At 40.8% G+C, this 27,231-nt stretch overlaps 1 protein-coding gene across 3 annotated transcripts in view; it reads right to left on the bottom strand.

Moving 5' to 3' along the window:
• OSBPL2 (oxysterol binding protein like 2) overlaps positions 1–27,231 on the bottom strand; it is a 101,871-nt gene that overhangs the window by 24,853 nt on the left and 49,787 nt on the right. The window contains exons 4-8 of one of the 3 annotated variants that reach the window (XM_029070422.2): positions 20,471–20,553; positions 12,518–12,680; positions 6,377–6,439; positions 5,329–5,470; positions 998–1,073 (exon numbers count right to left, since the gene is read on the bottom strand). In XM_029070422.2, coding sequence (XP_028926255.1) covers positions 998–1,073; positions 5,329–5,470; positions 6,377–6,439; positions 12,518–12,554 — 318 coding nt within the window. In that variant the 5' untranslated portion in view covers positions 12,555–12,680; positions 20,471–20,553. The remainder of the gene's footprint in view (positions 1–997; positions 1,074–5,328; positions 5,471–6,376; positions 6,440–12,517; positions 12,681–20,470; positions 20,554–27,231) is intronic. The other 2 variants (XM_039912831.1, XM_029070423.2) reach the window with 2 other exon arrangements.

The following is a 27,231-nucleotide window of genomic DNA, read 5'->3' as shown; positions in this document are numbered from 1 at the left end:
ACAAGGAGCTAACGGTCTATTGAACTATTTAGCTATAATGGGGCCCGGAAACCTTCCTGTCACAGAGAGGCCACCCCCACAAAAAGGTAGTGCATTTTACTTTATAACTACTCTTGAAATGTCATCCTGTGAATGAACTATGGCTGACTTGCCATTCAAGATAACAGAAAAGAATTCATTTTAATCCTATGAAAAAACAAAACTGAAATTGGAACAGAAAGCTCAGGGTTTCTGATGTGGAATGGTGACATTTTGACAATGCTAGGTGCTTCTTACCAACTGAATATTCCTGCAGAGCTCTCACCCATGGATCATTCTGACAAAGGCTATGCCTAAGACTATTTGAATAGGAGGAAAAACAATCCCCTACCTTTTGCCCAGAAACTTAGAAGAACAAAAGTTCAGCTTGCACTAGGTACACTGCCCAATAAAAGAGAGGAGCCTTCTTTAAAACGTTTCCCAAACCAATAGCAATTTCACAGGCAAAGATTTCCCTGACCAAAAACCTTTTCCCTTCCATTTTAGGCAGGAGAAACCTAGGTTCATTAGCTGTAGTGTGCCAGACAAGAAAAGGAGCGCTCGCTACCGGGCCATTTTCTGCAGATACCTTTGATCCCATCTAAGGTAGTCAAAGGTAAGATTCAAAATCCTGCATGAGAACTTTTCTTAACTCCTTATCTTTCAGAGTGCAGTCTACTGTAGAGCTAAAACCATTCTACGCAACTGTGTTGTTACTTGTTACTTCTCCATTTTAGAAAATAATCTTTGATAAAAAAGGGAAGTAACAACAGAGCTATGTAGAATGTTGAACGCTTTATGGACGTAAGGTTTCTTCCCCTTTTTAATCATCTTTCCTTGACCCATTTGGAGGTGTGTTTATCAAATTTCTTTAAAGACTAACCCTGTACTCAATTCAGAGGAATGAACTAAACAGGTGTTCGAGTTTCCATAAGTTGAAAAAAAAATCCACATCATGAACATATCAACACAGACTTACCAGGCCAATGCATTTTTTTAATATACTCCACACACTGAAATCACTTCTAGTAAACATGGGAGCAGGTAATGAGGTTCTGCAGGGAAAAGAATTGCAAGAACATTGAACAAATTCTAGTCAACAAGTAATTCCTTGATGAGGGTTTCAGATTTCTCAAACGTTTACTTCTAATTTTTAGAACTTCTAAGAGAATAAAATTAGCATTCATTCAAGCTTGGGAGTGAAAGGTTGAATTACCAACTAACAATATAAAGAAAAGAAGATTCCTACATGACTCATTAGGATTGCTTACTATCAGAAGGCTATTATTATTCATCTTGGGTAATTGAGTGATTTGAATGACCTAAGCCAGAATTTCCAGTGGAAGAGTTTGTCAGGTGGATTCCAGAACTACAGTGTAGGGGGAATAGCTATTACAGCAAATAATAGGATAGATAATGTGAACTCATGGGGCAAGGGCAGGTGACATGATACTGCTTTTCCTAGCACCCCAAGCTATTTGCTGCTGTGCTCAGTTCTACCAGGACAGTTTGGCTCCAGTGGGTGGGTCAATCGTATTTATAGATCACTTACAGTGTGCATATTGGGAGAGTACAATATTACTCTATAACAGACACATTCCCTGCCTACAGTGAGTTTACAGTCTAGAGGGGAGACAGACATTAATATAAATACATTACAGATATGCACATAAGTGCTGTGGGGCTGGGAAGGGGCATGAATAACGGAAGCGAGTCAGGGTGACTCAGAAGGGAGAGAGAGAGAGAAGAGGAAAGGAGGGCTTAGGGAAGGCCTCTTGGAGGAGACGTGCCTTCAATAAGGTTTTCTGGCTACGTGAGTAGAGGAAGGAGAAGTAGACTAGGAACCTAGGAAGTGAAAGAGACTTGAGTTCCAGAGGTCGGGATGTGAAAGGGGACACTTGATGGGAGCAATGTGACCACACATTCCACATGAGACCAAAAGCTCATGAATTTGGAGGTTCCCTTTCAAGACCTAATAACCTCAGGTGGGAATCACTGTGGTCTCGCCTCTGGCCAGAAGGACAACAGGGAAATCCTTGGGGCCAAAGTCACAAAGAGGATGGCCATAACGTAACAACAGAGCAGGGGTACCACCACCTTCTCCTTCTTGGCAATCCATCAATCAATCTTCATTTACTGAGCACTACCTCCATGCAGAGCACTGTACTAAGCACTTGGGAGACTACAATATAACACTGGAACAGTGTTGGTAGACACCCCAACAGTCAACAGTAGTGACAACACCTCCAAATGTATTTGGGCCCTGAGTAACACCACAATTTCTAACCATGGATGATGGCAAACTACACTTACTTTTTTTCCTATCACACCTCTCCAAGAAGCTTAAAAAACCTCACTTCATCCCCTTGAGATGTGTACACTAGAAACTATATTTTTTACCATAGTACCTAAAGGTGTTCAGCTCACATGCCCACTCAACTAAATGCTACGAAAAGCAGAGCCTTCCTTTCTGTTTCAATATGGCTAGAGAATCTAGTCCTTCAAAATAAAGTTGATCTGCTCATTCAATTGGTAAACAGACATCAGGAGTGTGAAAGCTTTGTCTCCTTCCAAGGAAAAGCATAAAACATCACCATGATGCTCAGGACCACTGGCAATGGGGCTGCAGCTTTGGACTACCCAGTGCGTTGTTACTGTGGCTCAGATAACTTCAAATCTAACAACTCTAAGCCAATTACCTTAGTGTCACTGGTGTCACAATAGCCACCGACTAAAGGGTGAGTTTGGAAGACCTAGCCCTGACTTGGTGGCTTGGAAAATGGATGCAAAGATTGCTTCTAAAGTCAGTTCCTCAAACTAAGACATTTTTCCCCACCGATGGCTCTTGCCCCAGGGGCTGGAAGGTAAGGGCTCTGGGAAACAGGTGGGAATTCAACCCGGCCCAGTTCCTCTTAGCCCCCAAATCCCACTCCATTCAGCATGATCATGATTATGAGCCCCAGTTGGATTTTTCAGTGTCACACACTCAGAGATATATATAAGTTTCCCTGCAGGTGGGGTCTTCATTACAAAGATAAGAGGTGCACATACACTTTAGGTGAGACAGACCCAAGTTCTATGGTTCTGCCCAACCCCCCAAAAGAGTCATTAGGGATCCACTTTTGTCTGGGTAAAAGGAGGGGTCCTGATACCACGGTACCTAACTGCCCAAGAGTGGGAGCAGGGAAACGGAGTGGAAGAAGTGGTTGCACAAACTTTCTTTTCTCTTCCTTAGTAGAGGAGCTGGTGGCAGCAGCAGAGGAAACCACAGATGAAAGGAACAACCACCTAGGAAACCACCAAATGGAAAATCAACTCCTAAGGGGTTCTGGGGCAGCCCTTCTCTCTCGCCTCCCTCTCTCCTGTTCCCCCACTTCCCACATTTCTACCCCGGACCCTGCTCCTTGTGAGAGAGCTTCTAGTACGTATACCCAAGCCTAAGAGATAATGAAATTTCTGCGCATGCAATTTGGTCAACTTATAAAGCAGAGGCAGCCCTTGCAAGTGCTCCTTCAGGACTCTAGCTAGGTGCGGCCCCATCTCCACAGAAGGGAAGTAGTAAGGGATAAAGTTAAAAAAAAGAAAAAATTCACAGGTGAATTCAATCAATCGATGGTATTTACTGAGTGCTTACTGTTTGCAAAGCACTGTATTGCAGACCACTGTGAGAGTACAACACAACAGAGTTGGTAAACATTTTCCCCACCCACAAGAAGCTTTCAATCCAATCTAGTCTATTAAACTCCTTCTGACAGTGAGTACAAATACAGGGCCTTTTGTACATATCCAAGAAGCGGCCAAGTGGAAACCTCATACGCATGGAAGTCAGAGGACCTGGGTTCTAGTGCTGGCTCTGCCAAGTCTTTGCTGTGTGACCTTGGGCAAATCACTTAACTTCTCTGTGCCGTGGTTTCCTCACCTGTAAAGAGGAGATTTACAATACCTGTTCTCCCTCCTGCTTAGACTGTAAATCCCATGTGGGCCTTGGGACCGTGTCAAAGCTAATTAACTGGTATCTACCCCAGCGCTTAGAACAGTGATTGACACACAGTAAGCAGTTAAATACCATAATAATAATAAAAGGGAAGACCATTCAAGTCCAGGCCACATCAACTAGGTTCAGTCAAGTGCTGGCCTGTCCCAGACCCTACATTGAATTGGCACGTGGAATCTCACAAACCACTGCCTGTTGGGACAATGAAAGATCAGAGAGCCAAGGGAAAGACTGAGAGATGGTTTACTGTTTCATGAGGTTTGCATTTGTGTGTGGGTTTTTAAGGTGTAAAATGGACAGATTAGGTCTTTTACCATCGATTCTTTTGAAATGTAGTGTTAGAGAAGGCTTTTGCAAATACCATGGATTGCCCGAAAAACAAACAGTGGATTTTGGAGCAAATTAAGCCAAAGTGATCTTTGAAGGGCCAAATGATTCGACTTAGATTAGCATATTTTGGACACATAATCAGGAGGACTAATTCTCTGAAGAAGACACTGATGCTATGAAAAGTCCAGGGAAAATGTGGAAGAGGCAGACCAACAGCTAGATGGATAGAAACCATAACAGCAATAACAGATGAACCATTAGTAAGGTTATGGATTATGTCCGTAGATAGGACGCTCTGGAGAAAATATATCCACAGAGTCCCTATGAATAGGAAACAACTCAATGGCACTTGATAATAAGTCTCTTACACCTGGAGCAGTGGAGGTCTGGGGGATCCTTTGGCCAAAATTTGTCCCTTCCTACCACCCCCAAAAGCTTGCAAATGTCACCCACGCCCCTACCTCCAACCACATCTAGGGTTACTTTTATCCCAGAGCAGCCAAGGTAGAGAGAAAAGCACTGCAAGAAGGGAAGGGAGAGAACAGAGAAGAGGGGAGCAATCATGTCGGCTGAAACAGAAGACTTCTCGGGGAGGTGGGCCAGGACTGCCGTCCCTCTTTTCTGCTTATAAATGTGGCATGTATACAAGGATACTATTTAGATAAGTAGCAGCACAAGAAGCAGCATGACTTAGCAGAAAGAACACGGGCTTGGGAATCAGATGTCGTGGGTTCTAATCCCAGCTCTGCCACTTGTCAGCTGTGTGTCTTTGGGTAAGTCATTAACTTCTCTGTGCCTCAGTTACCTCATCTGTAAAATGGGGATTAAGACTGTGAGCCCCATGTGGGAGAACCTAATTACCTTGTATCTTCCTCAGTGCTTGGAACAGTGCTTGGCACACAGTACACGCTTAACAAATACCAGCATTATTATTATAAGTCTAAATTCTAAAATCAAAGATGCCCTTTTCAGGAGGGCCCAAATACCTGTGTTTCTTGATCCCATTCTCTTGAGATCGCTCCCCAATTTTTCCACTCCTGTTGCTTTTGCTGGTGTCCAAGTCAATCATTTCTGCGACTTTATTGTTTGCTTCTGAGAATTCCCCAGATGAATTGTCTGAATCAAAGCCTGTTCCAAACAAACACAAAATTAGTTATTTTCCTAGAATTTGCCTGGGTAAGACGAGCACCTGCATCATTTTTGGCAGGTCAAGTAGGCAGAATTTTACAGCTGGTAATATTTTTTGTTTAAAAAATCAATCATTTCAGTCACAATTTTTTCCCCAAGAAAATAAGGATCAGGAGAGGAGACAAAAACACTCAATTATCTTCTGCATTACTGAAATAGCTGGAGTGATATTAATTTGAAAATTTATGCACTAATTATTCACAACAATTATTCCATAATCCAAAAAGTCAGATTAAGTGAATTACTATCAATTTATTCAGTTTCATGTTTCTTGCAAAACCACAAATTTAGGGGAGAAAATAGAGATCTGGTCATACTCAGGTCTCTCATAAGATTGCCACTGGACTGAAACTGCTGCTGTGTAACATTTATAACCTATTTGCCATTAAAACATTGTAAAAGATTAAAACTATTTCAGAGGACTGAAAACACTGCGTCATCAAAAGGCTGAACTAGACTCTATATACTGCAAGCTCATTATGGGCAGGGAATGTATGCACTAATTCTGCTGTATTGTATGTATTGTCCTCAATGTGTCTATCAGATTCTTATAATGTACTCTCCCAAGTGTTTAGTACAGTGCTCTGCACACAATAAGTGCTCATAAATATGAATGATTGATAGTATACTCTCCCAAGCACTTAGTACAGTGCCCTGAACATTATAAATGCTCAGTATCATTAACTGATTAGAAGCCCATCAAAATAGTAAATGAAAAACGATAGTTTTAAATTGCTAACTGTGAATTTCATGACATAATTGATCACAAAAGTGAAGTTTTACAAAAGGAAAGATTTTGTGCGCTTCCTTAGAACTGCCAGTCATCCTCAGAAGAACTACCATTACATTTAGGCAATGCTCTGCAACCATTCTCCATCATTACTGAGTTCTCCATGGAGGTACGGGAAGCTAAGGGAAAAAAATAAGAATGTTTGTTCCTTAAAATCTGTCAGGCAGTACAGTTTTTGAGATCAACGATACCGCTAAACACAAGCCAAAATGGGACATCAGTGTAGTATTCCTGATAAAAACCTTGTTTCTTAGCCAAAACAGTGGTAGAAGAGTTGTTCAGAATTCAATATCCATTGATACAAGACTTCAGGTGGTTTCGATGTCTTCATAGACTAATTTTCTGCTAAATGTCACTTAAGATTATAAGTCTATTATAAGTAAACCTATTGAATGTACTCTTCTGCATTAAGAGAATTGTAATGCTTGGCATTGATTGGGATTTTACAGTGTACTAAACCAAAGGAAATGGTAAAAGGCAAGTCACCCTTTCAGCATCAGATATTTTCTGAAATCTTTCAGTTCAAAATGCACCCTGTCTTTTGCTTCTGCTAACCATATTTTCCCTCTTGGGATCACACCTGGTGAGTTTCCAGTACTCTAGCAGTCCCAACTATGGAAAGGAGAGTCAAGCAGAGAAGCAGCGTGGCTCAGTGGAAAGAGCACGGGCTTTGGAGTCAGAGGTCATGGGTTCAAATCCTGGCTCGGCCATTTGCCAGCTGTGTGACTTTGGGCAAGTCACTTAACTTCTCGGTGCCTCAGTTACCTCATCTGTAAAATGGGGATTAAGACTGTGAGCCCCACGTGGGACAATCTGATTCCCTTGTGTCTTCCCCAGCACTTAGAACAGTGCTCGGCACATAGTAAGCGCTTAACAAATACCGACATTATTATTATTATTATTAAGCAGGGGCATATCCATTCCACTCCTAGCTTGGGCAGTGGCTAGCAAGTGGAAGGCAATCTGCTACAAGTCAAAACTCACCTGTGCCGGGCAGCAACAGCGTGGGAGAGAGTCAAGGGCGGAGACTCTAGTTTACTGCACGGAAGGAGGCAATGGAAAACCACTTTCGTATTTTTACCAAGAAAACTCTATGGATACACTACCAGGACGATTGTAGACAGAGGTGGGGTGTTCTGGGAAAGAAGCATCCATGACGTCGTTATGGGTCGGACACGACTCGACAGCATAAGATGACAACAAATCAATTTGAGGGGCATCTTTCTTTCATGTAACATCCACAATTCCTTTGGTCAAAGGGTACATCTATTTAAAAAATATACTTTTGAAGGGCTACCCTGTTGATGTCACTACTGTTTCTTTAGTACTAAAGTACAAATGATAACTGTCCTTCAAAAGAGATATATATCTTCTGACACTATCTGAAGGTAGCAGAACATACAGGATACATTTAAATAATCACTCTAATGAACAGGAAGGAGGGGGAGGACAATAACTTTTAGGTAAACAAGGAGATTTTCCTGAAGAGCCCCCTTCATCAGTTAACAATAACATCAACTGTGGTATCTGTTAAGCACTTACTATGTGCAAAGCACTTAAGCGCTGGGGGAGATACATGATAATCAGATATAGATAATCAGTCCCACAAAGGGTTGAAAAAATCTCATTAGTAAAAAAGTTTTGGGGCATATTTATGAAGACCATCATAATCATCAGTGGCATTCCCTGAGCGCTTAGTGTGTGCAGAGCACTCTAAGGGTCTTGGGAGAGTACAACAGTTGTTAGACATGTTTCCTGCTTACAATTCTAGATTGCAAGCTCATTGTGGGCAGGGAATGTGTCTGTTATACTGCTATATTGTACTCTCCCAAGTGCTTAATACAGTGCTCTGTATTTAGCAAGCACTCAATCAATATGACTGATTGACAGACTATCTAGAGTCTCAAACTAATAAGTTTTTTTAAAAACAATTCAAACCTAGTCAAAAGTAAACCTAGAAGCAACCATTTTCTGTTGAACTGCTAAATACTGTTATCTATTTAGTTTATTGCATCTGCTCTATTGGGATTCCAGAAAAGATTAGATTAATTTCTGAAACAGAATGGAGGAGTGGAGAGGGACAATTTGCATTTCCAAAACTACTGTAGTTGAGGAAAAGAGATTTTTTTAATAATTCACGAAATAAGAAAACTAAGAAAAATCTTAGCCTCAGAGTTTTAAAAAAAATCAGCTATTACACATCTAACAGGCTTTGTTATATAAGGGCTGTACTGAACATTTATTCTCATGCACATTTGGCCTGTCACCCCAATCTCATGGAAGGAGATGATGACGATGACGACGGAGTCTGCAGTGGCGAACAATGGCCCAGCCTCAGTCCTGGGTACATCATCCCATATAAAAGAAGTTCCTTAATATTAATGGATGGTGATTACACCTACTCTTTAATTAAAATCACATCATCTTTTTGTTCTACTCAATTGCGCATCACTTTAGCAACATAATATTAGTTTTAAACATTTTACAGTGAAAATGTAAGGCTAATACAATGAGTTCCAAAACCAGTGTTTCATTTGGACTGGGAGACGAGCCAGGGGCATGGAAAAGCAGCAAACAAGCACCACTCCTAGTGATGGAATAACCTTCCAAATGAGGTTTGAGAGAGGGAGGGAGTGTGAGAAGTGGAAGCTCTAATACTGCCAGATGAAACTTCACAGAAAAAAGAAAAAGGGCTAAGTGCCTGTTTTAGGCAATCCTAGGAGTGGAGTAAGAAGTACTAATGCAGCAATCTTATTTAAAACATAGGTGGCCTACTGGGCATAAAAATGAAGTCACCCATTAATAATTGCTCTCTTATTCCAAAGGCAATTATCAAATGAGAACTACATCCACTGGGAATTCAATCATGAATAACAATATTAGTCTTGAGTGTGAAAAATATGGGACTTGAGCTGAAGGTGTATTTAAGGCATATGTAAAAAGAGCAGCACCAGCGAGACGTTCTAGGCTAGAAAAGTGAAAAACAATCCCCAGGAAATTCAGAGCTTTATTTAACTGGGCTTTTCGTGAAAAATATAAATAGATGGTGATCAATAGTGCCAACTCTAGAGGGGCAAGGGAAGTGTTTGTCTCTGTTGCTGAATTGTACTTTCCAAGTGCTTGGTATAGTGCTCTGCACACAGTAAACGCTCAATAAATATGATTGAATGAATAATTGCAGCCTTCCTCTCCCTTCCCTTCCCACAGAAATTGGCATTGAGGTGGTGAAGACATTACGTTGGGCCCCATGGCTTCTTGGGTGGGTAATACAGCTATGACTAGCCCACTCCACCTTGTTTGTGGTCAGCCAAAATGTGGTTCCATTTCCCCAATTCCCTCCTACCTATATACTCTGTGGAACCATACTGGGGGTTTTCTCACCAACACCCTGGGTTCTAATCCCTATTCCACCACCTGTCTGCTTTGTGATCTTGAGCAAGTCACTTAACTTTTCTGTGCTACAGTCACCTTATCTGTAAAATGGGGATTAAGACTGTGAGCCCCATGGGGGTCGTGGACTATGTCCAACCTGATTAGCTTATATCTAACTCCAGCACTTAGCACAGTGCCTGGCACATAGTAAGCACTTGAAAGATACCATTAAAAAAAGTATTCCACCTTCCAGACCAGGTGAAGTATGAGAAGTTCTCCAGATAAGAGCAAAGGGTACAAAACATCCGGTATGGGGTAGGCCTACTGTAATTCTTATGGACCTTTCCTACTCTGTTGGACCGGGTTGGTGAGGCTGCTTTGCTCTTCGTCAGCTCTGAGGCCACGTTGGGGATCTCTCTGGGTTTACAGGGGGCCTCTGTGATCCCCATCTGACTCCAGGACCTGGACGAAAACTTTTCTGCCCCCTCATCCAACTCTGAACTGGGCTTTTTCTGTGCACTAACTTGACTCCAGGGATGGACATCTCATTCCGTACCTACCTCAACTAAATCATAGGTAGGTCTGGTAGTCCGGCTAGTAAGCAGTAACAGGCCCCAATTCTGGCTGTGGCTTGGCCCCAAACCCCTTTCTCCTCTTGTATAGCAGAGAAAGTCAAGTCTCTGCATCTCGCTGCAGATCTGGATCTTTTGCTCCTACCTCCAGGTCCCCTAGGACTCATGTGCCTTTATGTTTCCCTGCACTTCTCTTTTCTCTGTGGCTCTGTTTCCAAATTCCCCAAAGCCCCATCCTTGGAAGTCATGAACAAATAATATTGCGGGGTTCAAAATGACCGAATGGCTTCGATGCTGGCTCTGATTTGTCAGAAAGATTCATCGACAGCCTGTCAAATTGAAAGGAATTCTAAGCCACTGCATCCATGGTGGGGTACACCTAATTAACTCCTACCAACCTTGCTAAACAAATTTAACAAGTCTACACAAAAATGAAAGTTCTGTGAGAGACAATGAAGCTAACCTCAGGGATACAATTATCAAACATATAGACTATTTTGAAAATAAAGTTTTTGTTGATCAAATCCCATAATGAGTACTGAATAATTTCTACAAAGTTGATAATGAATAACTAAAAAAAAAATCCCATCCCTTAAGTAATCTATTTCAAACTTGCCACTAATTTAAATACTTTCCAGTAATAATTTAAAAATTGCCTCCATTTTAGTATAACTCCATTCAAATACATTTTTACCACTGGCACCTGAAAATGCTGCCTGCATAACCGAATCAAGTGGTGGATTTGAAAAGAGTGGAGTACATATCTCTTTGAGGATACAAATAAACATGTTCTTTTGCAAGGTAATTTATTCTGCATATAAAAGTTGTAACTATAACCTAGTACGAACATTGCACTGAAATTTTAATCCGGCTAGCCCTTCTAAGGGACAAAATACAACACCACAAAGACTTTCCAAAGAAGTCCTGATAATCAGATGCTCCTTTATTCTATTTCCTTGATCCAAATAGCAAACCTGTTATCCTTTCCTTCACTGTAAACATAAAGATATTCACCTGAATCCCAAAGTGATAGATTATGATCATCATATAAGACAAAAACTAAATCACAGTGAAATTCAAAGACTTTGCCACCAATATAAATTTTGAAAACAAAAAAATTGAAAAACTTTATAATTATAAATAACAGCCACTAATGGGGCTGAGACACTGCTGATGATTCAAATATAAGAAATCATTTTGAAAATAGATAATGGTGCCAAAACAAACTTTTGCACCCCCTTTATTATTTAGTCTTTGTTTTAAACTAATACCACATTTCATTAAATGTTTATTTCACATTGAAATTAAGTTCTTTTTGTGACGCACCTTGGAAAAACTGGCACTGAACTATTTTTAAAAGATGGAATATTCTAGTTGTAGCACTCATTTTCCAAGAAATGTAGACTGCCCAGGACTGAAAAAAATATTGATAGTTTCTTTATTCTATATTCCTATATAAATTACGCAGCCAATGACATTAGATATATATGCAGTTCATTTCCTGCACCATGGGAGAGGGACAATTTGAAATTTCACTTATGGTTTAGTTTTTCTTCTTCAAAAGTTAAAGTCATTAATTTAAATATTTTTTCTGACTGTCCTTGTAACCCACTGTGATATAAATCTCCCTATTTGAGGGAGGAGGAAATTTATCTCTGTAGGGCTGCATAACCGCATAACGGACATAACCACAAATCCCCATTACTTTTGTCCCATATAGCTCCATGATCCTGAAATAACACATCTTCAAAATAATTATTCTTAAAATGAACCTCATTCTTTAGATACCAAAACATATACATAAGTGCACATGCCCATAATTTACTTTAATATCTGCCTCCCCCTCTAGTCCGTAAGCGTCTGTTGGTCAGGAAATGTGTCTGCCAACCCTGTTGTGTTGTACTTTCTCAAGTGCTTAGTATCTTGTTCTGCACACAGTAAGTGCTCAATAAATACCATCAATTGACTGATGAAAAATGACAAGATTATTGCCTATTTTAAGAACAATAAATGGTAACAAACATTTTGGTTTTCTTCCCTGAAAATATCCATTTTCTGTTTAAAAAAGAGTTTTGGACTAACAATGATGCCCAGTATCATGAGTCAAATTACTTATTAAAAAATCAAGGCTTAACACCTATCCCTTTGCCCTAACCTTCAGTATACCTTAAAAGCAGGCTACATCTTATGAATTTTGATAAAACGACATACCTACCATACACTTAGTTTATTTTATCTTTGTCCTGAACTTACCTGTAACGGCATCAAAGAATTCTTCTTCACTATTCATCCTTCAGTAGTAAATCTCCTTTTCTCTCTTTATCTTGATTTCTACTGCAGCATTATTCTTGAACTACTTGATTAATAATTTTCTGCTATCAGCTTTCTTCATCAGTCTTCAATAGACTTTGAAGATCTAAATGGGGAAACATTAAGGCAGAATTATTCCTTTGACGGTATATTGTTTTAGAAAAATTCTTTCAAAAAACAAAACACTTTCCAAATCACTATTCCTGAACAGTGGGCAACAGCCAATTTTTTTTTTCATGAATATAATTCCCTCAGGAACTGAAAAAATAAAAATCTTTCAGAACATGGCGATCAAAGAACACCAAGGTAAGATTTATAAAGAATAATTATTCAATAATCACTAACAGGTTGTATTAGCAAATTATTAAACAGAGCTTCTGAGATTAATTTTGACATGCATTTGTGGTTAACATGCTAGGTAGGGCTAGTTTTAGAATTTTTTCTTCAAATAAAAGTTCAGGATGATATTCCGAGGTTGTACAGACAAATAATAAATTCCATTACAAATTCAATATTTTAGAAAGTGCTGAAATATCAGTCATCCATTTAGTTATTGCAAACCCTTACCCAAAAAATATGTTAATAGTTGGATTATCATCATTATCAATGGCATTTATTGAGTGTGTACTATGTGCAGAGTACTGTAATACGATCTTGGGAGAGTACAATCCAGAGTTGGCAAACACGTCCCCTGCCCACAATGAACTTATAGTCAGAGGGGGAGGCAGACATTAATATAAATCATGTTGATTCATATTTTACATTTTATGTCATGGGATTCAATGTGCTTTGTAGAGCATGACAAATTCTGTACATGTTAATGGCTGTAAATGAAACCAAGTCATCCCAAACCTCTATTCATTTTCAATGAAATTCTCTCATCAATTCTTAATTTCCCTCTGTATTTTAAGAAATTTCATTCATATTAATCTGCTACCCTGGAACAAACATGGAAGATCAGGAGTTAGAGCAAACCAAATTAATCGCCAAAATATTTTTCTTCCACTGAAATTAGTTTCCACTTAAGTCATAATTTTACTCTAAAATAAAATCTGGGCCAAAATCTTCAGCTAACAAATGCTCGTTCTTTATGAGTATTTTTTATGGGGGGTGGAGGGTGGGGTGGACAGAGGGTTGGGGACAGTGTACAGTATGTTTTCTCAGGGATTTGGGTGATGATATCTCTAAAACTATTCCTATTTTGGATTCAGCTTCCCAGAAATTACTTGAATTTCAAACACTAAATGCTCCTGTTTGTTCCCTTCATCACTAAGACACTTTTTCTTCTTCCCTAGGAGTTGTCAACTAATTCTTTCTAAGGACAGTACTGGATAACCACATCCCCCCAGCCCCACTGTCCCCAGTTTAGTAAATAGGTCCCTTTGTACAAAGAGTTTCTAAAGTAATGTAAATTAAACTCTACTCTTTGGCATACTGCTTATTCTTAACTTAGCCTCCTCCTTATAAAAGGAGAAAAGATCCTGAATTCTAAAACAACTTTTTCCCAACAGAATATTGTATGTTTCTTCAGGTAAAAGCTGGGAGAAAAAAAAGACTATTCATTTATTGTATCTTCATACTACTTGGTGAAAAGATTCTAATCTTGAGACAGATTATTCAAATTGTGAAGCACTATTTAGCCTGATGAACAAAGCATTCCAAACACCAAATCTTCATATTCATTGAAGCCCTGATAAACAAAAAGCCTGGCTACATTTAAGTCAAATGGAAAGTTACACTCTCAATAAACCAAACCTTGGACAACTAGAAAGGAAAGGCCTGGCCCAGGGCTAATCTTACCCCTCCTCTCATTTCCCCACTCCCCCCCAACACCTCCCTCCCCACGCCACACACCACATCGACAGTCCTGCAGGACTCTGCAGTTGAGTTATGCCACACTAAATCAATCCCAGTTGGGCTCAAAGGGGATCAGACAGCTGCTAGGTTCTCCTAAACCTCTCCACTCATTTGGAGGGGTTTCGGGCGGTGGTAGTTGGGGGTGTGTATGGAGAACAAAGAACAGTACAGCACAGTGGAACTGTCGCATAAATACGGATGCATCTTCCAGAAACATACCCATGTCTTGGGTTTGACCTGGTTCACTTCTGATCCAGTTTGAAATTTAGCGGCAGTTGGGCCCACGTACACTCTAGATGGCAAGATACCATTGGGCTCTACTGGCAATCTCTCTGGCTAATGTGGCCAAATACCTTGCTTAACTTCCTCCATTATAAAGTTTAAGCCTCTGCTTAGAAGAAATTGCTAGGCTTTAATTTAATTTGCAACTAAAAAGCAAAGGAAAGAATAAGGTCCTCCAATTAAAATGAACCTGATTTGGTTATATGAGTATCAAAATTATTACATCTTAATGACACAACAGCATGAATAATGTCTCTCAGGTTCAGGGATAATGTTACTAATGGGGAGATTCTTCAATCAGTGTGAAGAATTTCATGCACATGAAAAGATTTTCCTTTGGTGTACCATTATACTACCTATAGGACTTGGAACCATCTTCTCATATCTTTTGTTTTAAAACAGTTGTCCATTCCATATTGCTATATGTCAGGCTAATCTACTTTTTAGTCCCAGATAGGCCACAGTGTTTAAAATTTTACTTGCTTGGGACGACAAAGCATTTCTTCTGTCCACTTTGCCTAGGGTTACCCTATTTCAGCTAACCACTGAGCAAGTGTTTGGGTACTCTGCTGTGTTTCATCTCCTCACATGTCCCATCCGGCAATGGCATGACATGATGAAAGTTGCTTAGATGCTGGTATTCTGAATGCATTCTCCAAGACCTTGTTCCTGTGGTCTTGTCTTGCCATTTGATATCAAGTATGGCCCAATGGTGATGTTGGGAGAGATTACAATTCAGATGTAGCATCAGTGGGAAGTCCAGTCTCACTATTCCAAAGAAGGATGGGCCCCTATGATAGCTGTGCAGATTATGCTTACTATGGGCCAGTCACAGTACTAAATGGGCCAGTCACTGTACTAAGCACTGGGGTGTATAAAAGATAATCGAGTTGAACACAATCCATGTCCCACATGGGGCTCATAGTTTAATCCCCATTTGACAGATGAGATAGGCACAGGGGAGTTAAGTGACTTGCCCAAGGTCACAAAGCAGACAAGTCGCAAAGCCAGGATTAGAACCCAGGTCCTTCTCCTCCCTGGACCATGTCCTATCCACCAGGCCATGCTGCCTATCTATCCCATGCTGATGCCACACTTTATCAGACTCTCAAAGGACACGTTAGCTTTCTGGATTCCCTTTTCGGCCTCTTTATCTACCTTTGCATCTTAAGAGGATGTGCTGCATAATAGCACAATTCAGTGGCAGCACTGAGTGCTACATCACTGATGGAGATCCTTAGCTGTAGAGTTTTCCAGGTGAGGGCTAATTTAAAAATATTTATTCAGGATAAATCACTCAATGATATTTATTGAACACCTAACGTGTAGAGTACTATACTAAGCACTTGGGAGAGTACAACGGGTTGGTAGAATGATAGTACTTTGCTGATTCTGAGAAGCACTTCATAATCATCTGCCCCTTAGTTTGGTGTTTTCCTCGACTCACCTCCCTCATTAAACCCACATCTGTCACTAAATCCTATTGGTCAACCTTCTTATCACTAAAATCCACCCTTCCCTCTTCATCCAAACTGCTATATTAATCCAAGCACTTACCCTATCCCTCCATGATTACCTCAACAGCCTCCTTGCTGACCTCCCTGCCTCCTGTCTCTCCCTACTCTTGCCCTTACTTCACTCTGCTGCCTAGACCATTTTTCTACAAAAATGGTAAGTCCATGTTTCCCCACTCCTCAAGAACCTCCAGTGGTTGCCCAACCACTGTTGCATCAAACAGAAACTCCTTACCATTGGCTGCAACCTGTTCATTTTCTATCACCCCCAGCGCTTAGTATAGTGCTTGGAACATAATAAGTGCTTAACAAATGCCATCATCCCTGTCCGATATAGGATTCACAGATAATTTCACTAGCACCTTTAAAAGTATAACCTGACTACAATGCCCATTTTTATTGGAAAAAAATTACAAATAGATTGCATTAGGCAGCTAGAGCATTTGAACCTCCAGATACTCACAACTGCTGTAGGTAGCACATATGATCATGTCTTCTACCCTTTGCAACTGATTCACTGTGTAACCTCTGGCCTGGCCTGTAATCTCATTATGCCTCAATTCCCTTATTTGCATAATGGGGCTAATAGTAGCCATGGGTGATCCACTCTACAGATGTGAGCTAGATTAATAATGAAAACCTAGATTATATTTGAGGTCCAGTTGCAATATAAATATGAGGTTTACAAAGATATACCAAGCAGTAGAATACTCATCTAGTCATGCTGCCTGCGACCAGATAGAATACAATAGCCCGGAAAATAAGAGCTGCCTGAGGTCTGAGCCCTGCCCTTCTGAACTGGTCACCACCACCGAAGCATTTCCCCTGCCTATGCCACCTTGGCAGACAGCAGGACCACCACCAAGGGAGCAGCTGGCTTCCCTATAGGCCTGCCATGATGTGGTGTCATCGCAAAATATGGAACACAATCCAATCTCTCCCCGCTACCCAGTCTCCCCACCCTCTCCTTTTGCCCATGCTGCCTTCAGGTAAAAGCAGTTTCAGGTACTTGGAAAACCCCCTGCACTGTTTCTGTTGATTTCTGGCTCCGTGGAACAATGAGGAATGCTAGAAACCCTCTCTCGGAGATGCCTGCGGTAAATCTACTGTTCTGTTGGGCTCTCTGCCAGCCACGGACGAGGTATGAACGCATCTTACTCATATGGTCTTTCTTCCTGTTTCCCTCCGAAGACAGCTACACAAATTACAGATTAAGACTGAAAAGCCCTGGTTAGGCAGCATTCGAATGTGTTTATTAAACACTCATATACAAAAGGTAAGGTGTGATTGTACAAACTCAAATTCATCACAGAAAGGCCGAGTCACGCCAAAGTTTACAAACTACATAATATGAAGGTTCAAGCAATAAACGATCTATACACACAGGCTACGTTCATTCATTCAATCCTATTTATTGAGCGCTTACTGTGTGGACAGCACTGTACTAAGCGCTTGCGAAAGTACATTACAGCAGTAAAGAGAGACAACCCCTGCCCACAATGAGCTGATGTGAACGCAAAGCATAAGTAAAATCAACCGGGCTCCTTATGCCTGGAACTTGAAGTAAGCCTCCCTGAACTCCCACAGGGCAGTTCTGGGCCCACAAATTCAAGTCCTGGGGTACCTGAGTCTTGAAGCATCTTCTCTACTTCTTTACCTTCCTCTCTCCACATCCTCCTCTCTCATCTACACTGTAACCCCAGGAAGAAGTAAGGGGGATGTGTTGGGGCCAAGGCTGAACTTCCTTCCCGGGGCCTTGAAGCAGTTTAGTGCTCCCCTGTTGTCATTCCTGCTTCCCCATGCCCAGACTAGGGGACACTGAGTTTCAAGGTTTGGGGGTCATTTATTCTCCCAAAGAGAAGTGACTCTTCTAAATCCACACAACACTCTCTCTCATTTTAACATGCCCTCTTGCATAATTTTGGTTTATTTGATTCTCGGTCATCATTTGGATGACTTACCCAAAAAGAATTCAAATAAATGTAGGTAGGTCTAAGCAAAAGAACAGGAGGAGTACCTAATGACAAAAATAAAACCGCAGAATCACGGAGCTGGAAGGAACCTTTTACACAGAGAATCTAATCTTCCAAGGACAGGAGTATCGATTCAACTGTGAACAAAGTGTAATCTGAAGAGACTTTGGATAAGTTCAAAATGATTTTGCAACATGCAATATCTTCGAATCAGCGTGGCTCATTGGAAAGAGCACAGGCTGGGGAGTTAGAGATCATGGATTCAAATCCTGGCTCTGCCACTTGTCAGCTGGGTGACTTTGGGCAAGTTACTTAACTTCTCTGTGCTTCAGTTACCTCATTTGTAAAAGGGGCATTAAGACTGTGAGTCCACGTGAGACAACCTGATCACCTTGCATCCTCCCCAGCGCTTAGATCAGCGCTTAATAAATGGTATTTTTACTATTAAATTGATCAAAACTGCACACAGAGTGGTATGCCACAAACTCTCACAGAACCCAACACCAGCTAGATGTATGGAGTGCTTTCAGCCACATCCAAGAAGGGACTGAATACAGCAGATGGTCAGCTGAAGGACCTGGGCTCTAATCCTGACTCCACCACTTGTCTGGGTGAGCTTGGGCAAGTCACTTAACTTTCCTGGGCTTCAGTTACATCATCTGAAAATGGGTATTAAGACTGAGAGCCCCATGTGGGACATGGGTTGTGTCCAACCTGATTAGGTTGTATCTACCCCAGTGATTCCGATATGGTAAGTGCTTAACAAGCACCATGTGTGCATATACAAACTAGTGCACTTCATTTTTAAAATGCGAAGAATTAATAGGTAAATACAACAACTTTTTCATATCAAGAACTATGCAATTTGGAGTGCCTTTCCACTAAATGATAACTGCTGTGCATGTAGTCAGTTATTTGCTTACAGAATGCACTTGTGATTTTAAAATGGGCAAAATAAAAGGTAAATATAAGTAATGTTTAAATGCAATTCTCTCATCTCAAAAACGGGAGTGTTTATATCTTGTTGGAATTGGTTTTCTCTAGGAAATTTCTAGGGACCTTTCAACCTTAAAAACGGATGACACCAGTCAGATAGATAATCACTTTGAATCTATTCATGGCAATGTCAACTGAAAGTTCAGAAAGAGCAGTCGACTATGATATATGTCAACCCTTTGGAAGTACTCAATGTCAAGTCAAAGATGGTTTCACTGAATTCTTGAGAACAGTGAAAAACACTGGAGGATTCCAAATGCAATGGTTTCAGAAGGTGAGGTTGACCCAGGAAATTCAATCCAAAAAGGTTTTTCTCATTGGCCTGAAAGTGCACCTGACACAACAGGCGCCAAATGGGGTCTTTCTGGAGTGCACAGGCACTGGGAAAAACATCCAACCAGTGAGTCACTGAAATAAATCGGGGGTCCCTAGTATAGTGGAGTATCAAAATCCAAGGTGGAGTGGGGATTTGAGGTGACTTTCAGTTACTTTTGTTTCTAATTATGTTGTCTACATAAAACTTTCAGGTGCACCTTGCAATTTTTTTTAATGGTCTTTGTTAAGCACTTACTACATATCAGGCACTGTGCTAAGCACTGGGGTAGACCCAAGATAATCAGGTTGGACCAAGCCCCTATCCCACACTGGTTTCACAGCCTTAATCCCCATTTAACAGATGAGATAACTTAGGCACAGAGAGGTTAAGTGACTGATCCAGGATCACACAGCAGGCAAGTGTTCTACCTCACTGTCTGCCTAACCACTTAATGTAGCCATGGCCCTGAAGGGAACAAAAGTGGCAGGGGAAAAAAAGGCCAAGTAGCGATTCTCAAACCAGTATGATGGGACGGTCCATCATTGCTTTTTATTTCCACTGTGTGAAAATCGAAAGAGGTAGCTTGCATACTTACAAAACTTTGGATGCACAAATACCAGGAGAACCGAACGATTGCCTACATCATAATTCAAGCAAACATCTGGTCCAGACCTACGTGCTTGAAGTTGTCACTCTCAGAGAACAATCAAGATAGCCATGGTACTTCAATGAACACATACTGTTTGAAGAAAAGCTCAGGTGTATTTGCCTCCAACTATTCTTAAAAGATGACTTATTTTAAAATTTATGTTTACATCTCCAGATGAAAGCTTCAGTAAGTGGTTTTGTTTTTAAATGAATTGTCATGTTCCATTAGATTCTCATCAAAAGCTAGTCAGAAACAGAATTGAGAGAGCAGAATCAATACTGTAAAATAATTGCTTTGTTATTTTAGTACCTGCTGTCAGTATACCACTTGGAACTTTCAAAGGGCTTTTCATCTAAGGCTCTCAGGACACTCTGCAAATACGGTGTGAGATCCTGGCGGGGGACAAGAGGAGAGGGGAGACACATATATCTTAATTAACAGCTGCCCCACCTGAAAATAGTAATCGTGCTATTTGTTAAGACCTTACCATGAGCCAAACACTGGACTAAATGCTGGAGTAGATACAAGATAATCAGGTTGGATATATTCCCGGTCCACATGGGACTCTCAGTTCAAATGAATCCCCATTTTACAGATGATGAAATGTAGAAAAGTCAAGATAGTGTGGTCTAGTGTATAAAGCAAGGACCTGGGACTCGCAGGACCTGGTTTCTAATAGCGCCTCTGCCACTTTTCTACTGTGTGACATCGGGCAAGTCACTTAACTTCTCTGTGCCTCAGTTACCTATCTTTAAAATGGGGATTGACACTGTGAGACCCATGTTGGACATGGGCTGTGCCCAACTGATTTGCTTGTGTCTACTACAGCGCTTAACAGATGCCATATTTTTAAAAAAAATCATCTTGCCCAAATTCACACAGCAGGTAAGTGGCAGAGCTGGGATTAGAACCTTCGATTCCCAAACGTATTCTTTACTAGGCCACGCTACTTCCATGATGATGCCATGGAAAAAATATTATTTTTCTAAAGACTCTACCAAAATGTCAAGACTTCTTTCCTGACCCCATTTTTTCCTGGAATGGTCAAGGGCAAAGGTGGCAGTGATGCTAACGGAGTAGCTACGACCTCAGAAACTTATTTTATCATGTTAGTGGAAAAGATATTCCATTACTTAAAATGGGGCTCTATTTGGTATAACCCCATTATTAGGTACCTGTCAATTGACCATTCAACTTTTCCCAGTATAATTTTCTTCTTCCCATGGTAATTTAATAATGAAATGTGTAGTCAGATTTTCATTCTTCAGATCAAAGGAAGTGTGAAATTGCAGACCTTCCCAAGTTCAAGCCATTGCAATGGGAGAACCAATGAGCAAAAGATGCCAGGATTCCACTTTCCCTATTTTACTTCCTTCAAATGAAACTCATAGCATATGAAGTCCATAATCCCCTGCCTGAGACAACAGTGGGTAAATTAAAAGTGTCCCAGAAGACACTCTTTTGCATTTTGTATGACTCTCTGCCCAAAGGAAAACAAATGCTAAAATTCCCAAGGCAAGCAAGTTGATGCTAACCCACATGTGTTCCAAATCTCCAATCAAGAATTTGAACAAATATTGTGTGAAAGTTGCTTTGAGAAAGACAGCTGAGTCCATTCCCAATCTGCTAGAGCAAAACCGACAAGCAACTATTTTTTAACAGGTGAATAGCAAAGAATGTTGATTTCACTTCACCACTAGCAAAAACTACATCCTGCACTCATGCTGCAAAACAAACACAGACAAGCACCAAGCTATGGAGGGGCAAGTCGGGCACTGGGAGGAAGCAAATTTAGTTTTGCTGTTCCAGTCTGCCTGGTGTCCCCAAAATGGCCACTGGTGGTTAAAGAAGGGTCCATGGTAGACCCTGCTGCCCTTGGGCACTGGCCCTACGCCTCTCCTTCGGGATCGAGGCTGCAGCGACAGTGGCCTGAGAGGTTTACCAGGAACTATATTCACCCCAGTGCTTAGTACAGTGCCTGGCACCTAGTAAGCACTTCATACCACAAAACAAAACAAAAAAACTGCTCACGTCCAGGCATGTTTCCGCCCACTCTTACTTTTTCCCCGCTTCCCCACCTCCCAGGCAGGGTTACAACAGTTAATGGGGTAGAGGGAAGGGGGCATAGCCCACAGGCCTCTTCATGCCCCAATGCCCCCAGCCAATCGCCTCCTCCCAAGCTCCTGCAACGCCCCCAGCCATTCTGCCAGCACAGCTCCTGCAAGTGACAGGCTGGCGCTGACACTGCTCTTCATGCAGATCTCTGTACTCTCTCAGGAGACAAAGGCCAAGAAAAAATGAGAAGGAACGGGTGGCAAGATTACTTTTGGAGATTTAAATTTTATTTTAAGTAAAAGAAATGTTTACACTTGATTTCCCAAGTTTTAGAAGGATGCCAATCTTTAACATTTCCCCAGGTGAGGGATTTGTGGTTATTTTTGAAGGACTTTCCTTACGTCATTGAAGAAACTAGTTGCAAGTCTATTTCCATTCAATGCAAAAAAGGAACTTTTTTTCCCCTTATTTTGCCTAAACCGTCATCTTGCCCTTCAGGTGAACATTAAAGCAACTTAACTTCTACAGTAGTGCGATCGGATGTTCCAAATGTGGGGTATTGGATGGAGACAGTCCCAATTTTTAGGGTGCTTTTCCAACAGAAACTCCTTATCACTGGCTCCAAAACACTCAATCACCTTGCCCCCTCCTTCCTCACCTTGCTACTCTCCAAGTGCAACCTGGCCCATCCACTTCTCTCTTCTAATGCTAACCTTCTCACTGCACCTCGATCTTGTCTGTCTCACCGCCGACCTCTTGCTCACATCCTGCCTCTGGTGTGGAATGCCCTGCCTCTTCCTATCAATTACTCTCCCCTCCTTCAAAGTCTTAATGAAGGTCCATCTCCTCCAAGAGGCCTTCTCTAACTAACCCTTCTTTTCCTTTTCTTCCACTCCCTTCCACGTTGCTGTGACATGTTCCCTTTATTCATCCTCCATCCTAGTCCCACAGCACTTTTGTACATATCTGTAACTTTATATTATCTGTCTCCTCCTCTAGATAGTACACTTATTGTGGACAGGGAATGTGTCTGTTATTCCAAGCACTAAGTACACAGTGTTTTGCACACAGTAAGAGTTCAATCAATACCACTGACTGTCTGATCGACCATTTTCATTCCATTTCACTCAGTGTATTTTATCCAGGCCAGGCTGCTTCTTTCCCCTCGTCCCCTTTCTCACCCTCATCCTCTCCACCCCTTTTCTTCCCGCTTGCTACCTCTTTCCCCTCTCCTTCAACCTCCTTTTCAGCCTGCTCTCAAAAAAATCTTGCTCCCTGAGTTTCACCAAAAATCTGGTCACTTTATATTAAAACAAAGGAAATGCAAAAGTTAGAGATTAAATCTAAACAAACAAAGCAGAATATTGGACTACTCCAAACTCAGAATGAAAAGCCAAACTTTTGTAGTCTACTAGTGTACTTCAAAGGTACAGTCTGCCTGCTAGGATCCTTCCCAACACCAACTTCTGAGAATGCATCACATGGCCCAGACACAAACTCCCTTGTCCTGTAATTCTAAGGCACTATTGGATCCTGCTGCTTGCTGATGATACAAAGATTCATTTTCAATCCCTGCATTTTCTACAACTCATTTTGCATCTTCGCAAAAACATGGGTTTAAATCAGGGAAGAAAATAGAGTTATTTACCATTTCTTCCCCAAGGAACTTTATTCCTCAGATTTTCTAGGAGTCTGCTTTAGCCATATTCTACCTGAAAATTAAATCTGGAGAGCTCTATTTTAAGTCAGATTTAGATAACTCAGTTGCCTCAGAGAGAATAATAGACCGCTCAATTTCCAGTTCTCTTAATACAATTTTTATTAGTCTCAGTTCTGTTTCCAACTGAGTAGTATTTTCTTGGACATTGCCTGCATTTAGTCAGCATCTAACGAGGAGGCACTAGACTGCTACCCTTTAGAGCCCCTAGACTGTAAGAGCATTATGGGCAGGGCACGTGTCTGTTAATTCTGTTTTAGTTGCACTCTACCAAAGGCTGAGTTCAGTGCTCTGCATATAGTAAACACTCAATAAATACCATTGATTGCCTGGATAATTGAATCCCCATTTGGCAGATAAGGTAACTGAGGCATGGAAAATTTTTGCCCAAGGTCACACAGCAGACAAGTTATGGAGCTGGGAATAGATTCTGATTCCAAAGCCTATATTCCTTCCACTAGGCCATGCTGCTTCCCCTATGGAATGCCTTACCTGCTCTTACCCACCCCAATTTCCTCAAACTCCATCACTACCTTCTTCAAGCCATTATTTCATGGTACAATAATATTCATGGCTCAAATTCATATTGAGATTTAAAAGTTACACCTTGGAAAAAATTCTACTATTAATACTGCTTTGCTCTCACCTTCATTCTAATGTAATTTTATTCTTAAACACTGAACATGAAAACATGGTAAGGGCATGAATCTCTACAAAGGTTTTTCGCCAAAAGGAAAAGATGGGCTTCTCTGCATATCAGAGTCGCTTTTTATGTCATTTGTTAAGCGCTTTCTCTGGGCCAAGCACTGTACTAAGCACTGGGGTAGCTAGAAGATAATCAGATTGGACACAGTCCCTATCCAACATGGATACGTTAACTATCCTGTAGCACAGAAAACACAGATTCATGCATCAAATCTGTTCCCTGCCCAAAATGAATTTCAACTTCTGGCCCTTATTTATGGAGCGCTCCCTAAAAACCTTTATTTTTGGAATGCCGTAGAGAAGAAGGCAGGCTGAACTCTTTATCTGACTGCTAGAAGTTCTCCTGAAGAAAATCAACTTTTCCCCCTGCCATTGATAACTGAGCTGGTCACACATCAGCAAGGTCTGCACAAGACGCATTAAGGAAACTGCTGGTGCTACATCCCTTTCAATCATGTCCCCAACGAGACGATTGCAAAGCAGGGTGCCAGGGGAAGGGGAGAGAGCATAGAAGAAGGAATTGGTAGAGAGAAGAAGTGGGAGGTGAATGAAGGATTATCCAAACCAAAGCAGCTCTCACCTCTCTGCAGGCAAACTAGCACCACGGTGCTAGTCGGGGTGAAAGTCAGAGTCCTGTGAACATCCCCTAGGGTAACTTCTCAGGATAATAGCACTGGGAAGCAGTTTTCCCCCAGGCTATACCTTATTACTGAGCAAGAGCAGAGATGACTCAACAGCTGACAGTTACTCCAGCTACTGGTAAAACTTGATGCCTTTAAATATATTTTCAAATTATACTACATCTTCCTTCCTTCCATCTACTTAATGTAGAGGAGGAAAGCAAAGATAAGTTCTCCACCAGCTGCCTTCTGCTACAGCCAAAAGTCTGGACCTCCAACCCACTAAAATTCAACTTCCTGCAGTGCAGAATGGAAATTGTACAGAAACATACAATTCTCTTTTAAACGGCAGAGACATGAGGCTAAACAGCGAGCCCTGCCCACTGAGATTTAGGTCAGGAGAAGCCCCAAAACTCTGAAAACACAAACAAAAAACCCCCACCCATCAGCACCTTCAAATGGCTGTGGTTTTGACCACCTACCTTCAGCTCTGCTTTCTCTTTTCTTTCTTGTTCCTCACTCACTTCCCCCTTCTCTCACCACCTCTATTACCTCTGCATTTTTTCTTCCAGTATTCAAATTTATAACTCCAGTTGTTCTTTGTTTACAGTTCTCTATATGGTGTCCTGAGATTTTTTAGAGGAAAGGTGTTAAATATCAAGCCAAGAATTAAGCCTCCTGATGTACATCATTTTAAGTTTGTCATCTCCACTCTTACTTGATTCAGTAGTATCTGAGTGCTTACTGTGCAGATCACTGTATTAAGCACTCGAAAGTGAACAGAACCATAAAGCATGACTGTTGGATAAATTCTAAGATGAAGCCTAAGGCATTTTACACTTTACCATAAAGGTCAGTAGAAAAACGTTTCCAGTTTTTTCTTCCTACATTATAACATGGTTTTAAGTCTTACGATTTCAGATTCACCTATGGGCACCTTAAACAAGGTCATCTAAAATGTAAAGCTGCAAATTATTCATTTCACACCTTCAGTTGCTAGTCAATGAGAACTACTCAGCAGCAATCATTTTAAATAAAGCATCCTTTTAAATGTGGACTGCTGAGAAACAGAGATATGGGAGACCTTAAGCTCCTTTTTGTCAGGGATCATGTATACCAACTCTACCGTACTCTATTTTCCCAAATGCTCAGTATAGTTCACATAGTAAGCACTCAGTAAACACACTGAATAATTGATATGACCAGAATTATCTCCTGGACCAAATGCTGTGGTCATCTTCAAAACCTATGACACAGCAATTCCCCAGAATTGGGCCAAACATTTCTGCAAAGGTAAAAATTAGCTTTATGAGAATTACAACTATGTACTCCAAAACCCAACATGTATATTAATAATTACTGGTTATTGAAAGTTCAGTAGTTAATTTTTTGAATAGCTTTTTCATCTTTATGATTAGATTTAAAACTAAAAGCCTCAAATACAAAAATAAGCACAGGAGCAATCAAATCTTCATAAGGTTGAAGCTTGGTATATGAGGTGGCAAAATTCCAGTTGTGAATGATGGAGCTATATTGGAGGGGGGACAAATCAATTGAATATTTAATAAGTACCTGTGAGCGTTTAAGAAACACTCTCCAGAGCTAGAGACCTAAGACTTCAAGGGTTTACCTTTTTTAAGTGATGTTTTGAAGTCACACCCTGATTTTAACAATTTTTTTCTTTTTTTTTTAATGTTGTAACTGACCATTTGACTAGCCCTGGGCTATAGAAGTTACCCAACTTCTACTCTTTCTAAACTGAGTTTGTTAGTTTTTGTAGCATTAAGTTGTGACATGCAGTCACACAGATTAGGAAGCCAATCTTACTGGTTTTTGGAAAGGTAAATCTCAAGATTACCAGTTTCAAAACATGACTTCCCTCAGCAAAAGACTCACCTGTTTATCTTAAATACATTTTTGAAAGGAACAAGCAACCACTTCCATCTGCCAAAATGTGGGGATAATAAATAGCA

Source organism: Ornithorhynchus anatinus, chromosome 8 (genome assembly GCF_004115215.2).
Source record: "Ornithorhynchus anatinus isolate Pmale09 chromosome 8, mOrnAna1.pri.v4, whole genome shotgun sequence".
NCBI classification, from domain to species: Eukaryota; Metazoa; Chordata; class Mammalia; order Monotremata; family Ornithorhynchidae; genus Ornithorhynchus; species Ornithorhynchus anatinus.
The sequence above is the reverse complement of the archived record's forward strand: the minus strand, read 5'-3'. Positions and strand labels throughout refer to the sequence as shown.